Here is a 7,757-nt window from a genome sequence, read left to right as displayed (position 1 = left end):
TAGGCGGGCCCTAGGTTTGCTCGCCTCCCTCCCACAGTGTGAGCAGCTGCCAAACTGGAGGCTCATGGTCCCCGATTCAGCAGACCTGCTGCTTACTTCCCAGGTTCCAGCTTTCAGCACCGTTTTGGCTTCTGTGTGTCTGCCAGCAACGGCACTCCGTCAATGGCATGGTGGGTGCAGAGGAAGCCGCTGGAGAGCACAGGCCAGGACCTCACCCTCACTTTGACCAGAGCTCTGCTGAGTCGCATTTACTTCCTTCCTTTTTCAAGTAGGGTTTCAATGGCAATAAAAGAGAGATTTCTCTACCTAAAAACTGTTGAAATGTTGAAAAACATCAATTGAGGTCATCTTAAATGTCCTGTTCCACAATTATATTTCACAGTTCTGAGGAGTTGGCCATAATTGGATGCTGGTGCATCCAACATGTAATTTTTAACCTCAGACTGCCAGACTGTGAAGCCTGTAGCTCTGAGAAATGGTGAAGCTATCACTGTGTTTCCTGATGAGAAGTGGCCCCAGATGCTCTCCGGCAGCTGCGGGTGGCAAGAGTGTGTGCAGATGTGGGAGCGTGACATGGGGAAGCACCATGAGCACTGCACTGTTGGCTGCCATGAGCCATGCCTGAGGCCTGGCACCAGTGTGGTGGTGCTTGGTCAGCACAGTGTCCAAGGGAAACACTACCACTGGGCTAATGTACAGTGTGGTTAGCAGTGTGTGGTCAAGCAGGGTGCCTCTGGTCCAGTAATAGCCCTGCACCCAGATACCTGGAGTCCTGGCCTCTGTGTAGATCCTCCAGAAGCAGTAGGTGGTGAGAGCTGTGCATAGACAACTCGCATAGAAAGCACAAGATCCAAGTGTGGGTGGCAGTGACCAGAGAGCCACAGCCTAGCTCCGTGCCCAGGCTCAGCTGCAAGATACATGAGGTCCCTCGCTCCTCCCACCTGGCATCCTGCCACCCCCTGAGCCAAATGAGAAATGTAAAGAAGAAGCAGGCCACCAGCCAGATGAGGTCTACTGCCTTCCAGGCTGCCTTACAGGGCATGAAGGAGAGTGAGTGCAGAGGATAAGTGACTGCCAGGCGGGTGCGTAGCACAGTGGCCATGAAGGACAGTGTGGTGCTGCTTTGGGCAGCGCCGACAGCGTCTATGAGAACACCACAGGTGATGCAGCCCAGGCCTTGCTGCCCAGGTTTCTGGAGGAGATGAGCATGTGGACGACAATGTAGGCCAGATCTGAGAGCAGGACTTCAGCCACAGCGGGCAGTGGGGCTCCTGCTGCAGCCTCTGGCTCTGCAGGGTGGTCACTGGGGGTTTGGAGCCAGCTCAGCTGCAGCCGGGAGGCTCGAGGGAAGGGTGAGGCAGAGCAGCACAGATACTGGCATGCTGAGGTCCCTGAGGCTCACAGAGGCACTGCTAGCTGCCTGGGGTGTGCAGGAGGGCTTGCTGGTGAGTCAGCCAGAGTCTGGTCAGGCTGTGGTGCCCAAGGGGCAAGGTGCCCACTGGCACCCATGCTTCCTGGAAGCAGTGGCAAGCTTTGTCACTGGTGGTTGGTTCTGTACCTGCCCAGAGGTGGCTGTCCCCTGCAGTGGCCCTGACGGCACCACTCCTCAGCAGAGATGCTGGGCTCAGGCAGGCCTTAGGAATGACTGTGGAACAAAAATAGAAACAACAATGCAAACCTCTGCTCACACATGGCCTCTCCCATTCATGCACATCTCTGCTGGCTGTCCTGCCTGCATGTGTGTGTTGGTATACCTAAATACATCAGCCCATTGCCATGACTGGTTAGTCACTGACTTCTTGATAAATGTCCCCCAAACCTGTCTGGTTGGCCAGCAAGGAGTGTACCATGAATGCTCAGCACATTGGATTCAGAGTCAGGCCGTCCTGCCAGAAGGGAAGGGCAGGTGCCTGCGAGCTAGGATTGCCTGGCTGTGCACAGGGCCTGGCCTCTGTCTTTGGTTGCACATGATAGGGGTCTCAGGAGATGGGCAGGCTGGAGGTGCCCAGATATGCTCACACTCTTCCTCACGGAGCCCTGGGCCGCAGCCCTCAAATCGGGGGGACCCCACGTGTATATGTGTGTATGTCCCTCACCCATTCTACACAGGACCACACATGGGAGAGCACGCAGCTGCCCTTGTGTAAGATCCCTCTGTGGGGGAAGTTCCCTGCCACGGCCTGGCAGACAGAGGCCGGATAGAAGCTACGGGGGAAGAGAGGAAGGTGGGGAGAGAGAAGAGAATGGAAGGCTCATGCAGCTGGAATGTCGCGGGCTGTCCAGGGCTGTGCCAAGTTCTGTGCACTCAGCTGGGGCCCGCAGTGGAGAGGCTGGTGGGTGGTACTCCAGCTCAGGCGAGCAGGCTGCCCGCACTGGAGGGCCTTGCTGTGCGGCCTTGAGAAGCTTCACTCACCTCTCTACATTTGTTGCTTTATCTCCAAAACATGAATGCTGGCCCTGCAGACTTCACGGATATGTTGCAAAGATCCAGAGCTAACGTACCTAGTGCAGTGTGTAGCCTGAGGGAAATGCTCGGTACACGTGAGCCTTCACCTCCCACCGCATTCTCCATTCCACACATCCCCTGGTTATGACCACAGAAAGAGCTGCGCTCACTGCTCTGTGCTCCCGAGACCCTGCCCCCTGCGGCCTTTGCCTGCCGTCCCCTGCACAGCCCGTCTCCAGGCCCCGGCCCTGACGCCATGCCTAGCCTGGGGCTGGACCTGCCAGGGAGCCAGTGCTTTCCTGAGCACAGGCAGAATGCTCTTAGGATCAGAAGGAGGCAGGAATTTTAGACACTGAGCCATGAGAGGGCACAGCCTCGCATTCATGAATGCCACCTGGACCAGCACCAGAGGGTGACACACCAGAACCCTGTGTCCTCCCTCTGCCATGGGCCTCTAACCACATGGGGTGCCCACCGCCTGCCTCCTTTCTCTTTCTCACCAGTGCAGAATCTGAGGACTTCAGAGGAAACTGGCTCTGCCTCTTCTCGTTAACCTTGTGGTCCCAGTTGAATCACTTTGTCCCTCGGGCCTTCCATGGTCCCAGCTGGGGTCCATGATGACAACGCACCTGCCCTGGAGGCCTGCGGTGGGCTACCCAGGAGCTGACACTCACTGCCAGAAGGCTTCTTTCCTAAGTGTGCCCATGGACTGAGCCTCTCGACCTGCACATGTCTGGGGTGAAGTGAAGGGATGTGACCCAGAGAGGCTGGCGGCCCTGGGCTGTCACACTGAGAGAGCGAGGACAGCTGGCATGATGACCTAGGAGTCGGACCCCTGACTCGTTCTTCTCACCTACAGGGCCTTTTCTAGAGCATGAGTGACTCCTCCCTTTAGCGCCAGCCAAAGGCCTTGCTCCCCAGATAGCCCCCCAGCCCAGGGATGTACCCTCTGTGAGCGTCTGTTACAGCCTCTGCAGGAGGAGCAGCAGTGCCTGTGTCTTGAGGGCAGAATACGGTGGAGACTCTAAGGACTCTCTTACCCCCTCTTCCTCCTCAATGCCAGAGGGCTGACCATGCCTCCCCAGCCCTCTGCCAGAACTGGCACCCCCCAGCGTGTCCCCTTGCGCTTCTACTGGCCCCAGGCCTGAAGAGGAACAGAGCACTGTCCCACACATATGTTCTGAGGGGGCCCCTGCCTGCCACACAGCTGGGCTGGAGGCAGGTCGCTCTTGCTGTCAGCCCAGCAGAATGCCCCTCCCAGCCCCTGCCTGTCAGTCTTGCTCCCTGCTGGTACCTGTTCTAGAATGCAGGTTCCCTGGGAGAGGGACACCCATTAAATGACAACCCCCCAGTAAAAACGTGGCTAGGAGCTCAATCCTTCTGATAGCAGTGACAGGAAATAGCTCCAGGGAGACATGAGAGGAGTAACTCCCACGATGAGCGAGCCTCTAAGTGTGAGCAGGAGTCCGCCACACACTTGAGAGTCACTTTATGACCCACAGAGCATCTGAAGCACCCTACTTGTCTCACCTGCCCAGGGCACCCATCCCAGCTGCCCTTTCCGGGGATGCGGACCGGCACAGGCATAGGGTCCCCTGGGGTCAGCTTGGAGGTTGAAATGTGCTGGCCACCATGGGGATGACCTGGCACTGCCCCTTTCTGACCAGTGTCCCCACAACTTTTAACTGCTCTGTCCCCCTCCCTTTTCGACACTCATCACGACCACCTGCTGGCCGGGTGCTCCGTGAGACCACCTGTGTGCCGGCACAGGGCAGGTGTGCAGCGCAGGTTAGTGAGGCTACGTATCACTTGGGAAATAAAATTTTCACCATTTGTGGTGCTGAAAAAGCCTCAGGATGCTGGACTGGCCCTGTCCCAGGACCAGCCAGAAAGCACACTCCAGGAAGCTAGAGATAAACCGAAACTGTCGAAAGACTCGATGCCAATCTATTCAAACTGCCAAATGGACAGGCTCCCAAGTCCTGCCCCCTGTGGAGGAGTGAGCCAAGAGTGACAGCACACAGCCTCACTGTGGAGCATCTACTACCTGCAGGGATGGGCCTAGTGACACACAGGAGCACCACGCTGTGCCTAGAGCTGGCAAGAGGGTTTCCAGCTGGGAAACTGAGGCCCAGAGAGGTTAAAAGTGCCTTGCCTAAGGTCACATTGCAAGAAGACTTAGGGTAAGTCAGAAGCCATCTTTCCCAAGACATGTAGAGTCCCCCTGCTGTGTCTCCCAGAGTTGGCAGTGGGACAGGAGTTACTTACTGTGGTATCAGAATGAAGTTGAGAGGCATGAGGGTGTGCACAATGGTGGGTGGCAGAGATGGCCCTGAGACTCCCCAACTCACACAGCTGCTCCCACAGGCAGCCAGTTGGAAGGAATGATCTAAACAGGGCCTCTTGGTCTCCTGGCAGCAATACAATGTCCCTCAGCAACTGGCCTTGTCACGTGACCAGGCTACAGGAATGAGGCAGTGGAGGGACCCTCCAGCCCAGGCCCTCATTATCACAGGCTGGCTGGGAGCACGTGTGTCAGAGAGAAGCAAGGGGAACTAATACTGCAACTACTAGGTGCCAGGCACTTTTTTAACACATTGTTTCATCTTCAGGAACCCTTCTGAGGATGAGGAAATTGAGGCGCATGTAAGGTCAATGCATTTTCTCAAGGTCACTCAGCAAATAGGTGGCAGAGCATGTGTGTCTCACTCCAAATCATGTTGTTTCCATCCTCAATCCATTAGTTTCCTGGATGGTCTTCCTGCCTCTGCCTTCCTAGTAGACATTGTTACTGGCTCTTCATCATCATTACCATTTCCATCAGCATCTCAGTCAACACATCTACATCATCACCGTTATTGTCACCACGTCATCATTACTATCACCATCATCAACCTCCTCACCATCCTCATCATCACCATCATCACCGTCATCACTATCACCAAAATCTTCCTCCTCCTCACCAACGTCACCATCACCGTGACATCACATCATCAGCATGTTGCTCCTACGTTAAATAAAACTCTCCACCGGTTTTTCATTGCTCTCAAGATAGACTAAGATCTTTGTCCTGATAGATGAGACCAAGTGCAGCCCATCCCTTGTCCCTCCCCGTTCAGCCTTCTGCTCCAGCTCCCTTGCCTTCTTTCCACTCCTTAAAGGATGCATGACCCCTGCTGTCTGGGAAAATTGCTACCCTCTTTGCATATCAGCCAGATGTCAGTTAGAAAGACTCTTCTGGCAAATGTCTCCTGATCCCTAGAATGGACCACAGTTCTCTGTCTTATACTCACATATTGCCCTTTATTTCTTTTATACCATTTACCACAACTTGTCTTAGTGTTTCCCTGTGTTTGTCACGTCTAACTTTGCTATACCTAGTTGACTCTGTCCTGTTCACCGGCTCACCCCCAGTGCCTGTCACACAGAGGGGTCGTGTAAATGCCAGACTGAGGATTAAAATGGCTCGTCCTTAAGGCCAGTGGATTTAAACAACTGAAAAAGAGGGCGAGGAAACTGCAGGTGAGAGACTCAGCTTGAGCAGAGCTGGGTGGATCAAGGTCCTGGCACTGCCAAGGCCCTGCATGTGGGCAATGTTGTTGTGGCAAGAAGGAGGGAGGGAGGCAACCGAAACAGCAGTGATGAGACAAGACTTATCATCTACAAGGATGGAACTGACATGCAGATGGAAGATGGGCTGGAGCAGGCCTGGAAGCAGGAGGAGGTCTCTTTGTGACGGGCCAGATTTAGATTTATAGAAGAGAAATCTCCTCCAAAGATGGGTCCTGAATTGACCTTTCCATCGGTAGATACAGTGCTTTTCAGGAACTTTCCTTGAGGTCCTAGAGATCTTGACCATATTGACATCTTCTGAATTAGCGGATTTTCAATCCATATCAAAGAATGTTGCAATGTTGTCTGCATCTCCTGGTTAAACCCAGATTTGTATTATAATTGAATAACATATATTGAGGAAACATAAACTAAAATTCTGATAGTTTCTGTAGCCCCTACTATTCTATCTCTGTGTTCAGTTGTTGGCCTGACTCTCCACCACACTGAGCTCCTTGAGTGCAGGGTCGGTCTTGTTTGCATCCATGCCCAGTTCCCACTTCCGACGGTGGCTGCTGGCTCAGCACGCCTACCCAGGGAATCTGGGGATGCGTGAATAAATGGATGACGGTGCGGGAGGCTGGGGCAGGAAGACCTCAGTGTTTGGTCCTCACTGCCCACATCACACCTGAGTGCCTCCTGCTCCTCATGGTGGACTGACATCCCACCTGTCCACATCCTAGCATGTCCATCACTCTTTCTCCAAAGGGTAGTCAGAGGAACTCTTTGTTCGTTCACTCACTGGGGTAGTGAGTAAGTTTTATTTCATTGGATTTTAGCAAGCAGGTGACACCTTTGAAAAGCCTCTTTAATCCATACTCATAGTTCTCTTCGGACCATCATGTCCATCCCCTTCCAGAAGCCTCCCAAAGGTTCCAAAAGCCCTGGAAAAGCACCCTGAAAAGCTGCCCCAGCTGAAGAAGCCCTGTGACTGCTCCTCCCCTATGGCAGCCGCCCGCCGCCCTCTTGAGCACCCGTGCCCACGTCTGCCCTGCCAGCCCACCCCTGGCCGTCTCCTGGCCAGGCCCACCAGCTCATCCCTCCAGCTGCTCCCAAGCCGCCCCCTTCCGTGGGCTCACAGTCCTTTCGATCATGTTAGCCTGCTGCTTCCTTTATGACTTAGTTCACACTTGGAATTTATTTTGTTCATGTATTTAATTTTAAAGATTAATATACAACACTTTGTTCTTTTGTTATCACTGTGAACTATTTTAAATATATTGAAAAATTGAAAAGTGCAGAGAGATTCAAATTAATAAATGCTCATGCATCCACTATCCAGAATTAACAAATGTTCATATTTTACCATATTTGCTTCCAATCATTTTTATGTAACATTTCAATATTTTATATATACATAAATATATATAAAATGTATGTTTTTTATAAAATATGTGTTATACACATACATTACACACATACATTATAGATAAATATGTTTTTTCATATAACAACACATTTCACATATGGTAACAGTCTCCTTTGTCACTATCCTCTGGTCCAGCCCCTCCCTACCTTCCTAGGGCAGCACCTACCCAGAATTCGCTCTGTGTTCCTCCTGTTCATGTTTTTGAACTTTCACTGCAAATGTATGATCCCCAAACTGTATACAGTATTGATTTCCATGTTTGGTATTGTACTGTCATTTTATTCTGCTATTACATTTTTCACTCAATATTACACCTTGCAGGCCAACATT

The 7,757-nt window shown here is 52.6% G+C and overlaps 1 protein-coding gene across 1 annotated transcript; it reads right to left on the bottom strand.

The window, feature by feature from the left end:
• Positions 1 to 438: 438 nt before the first annotated feature.
• On the bottom strand, positions 439 to 4,033 carry GPR148 (G protein-coupled receptor 148). The gene is given in 6 exon segments (XM_014841839.3): positions 439 to 834; positions 836 to 1,179; positions 1,182 to 1,253; positions 1,256 to 1,306; positions 1,309 to 1,558; positions 3,977 to 4,033. Coding segments are annotated over 6 exon segments (1,170 nt in total).
• Positions 4,034 to 7,757: the final 3,724 nt, after the last annotated feature.

Source organism: Equus asinus, chromosome 4 (genome assembly GCF_041296235.1).
Source record: "Equus asinus isolate D_3611 breed Donkey chromosome 4, EquAss-T2T_v2, whole genome shotgun sequence".
Lineage (NCBI taxonomy): Eukaryota > Metazoa > Chordata > Mammalia > Perissodactyla > Equidae > Equus > Equus asinus.
This window is presented reverse-complemented; position numbering and strand designations above follow the sequence as displayed.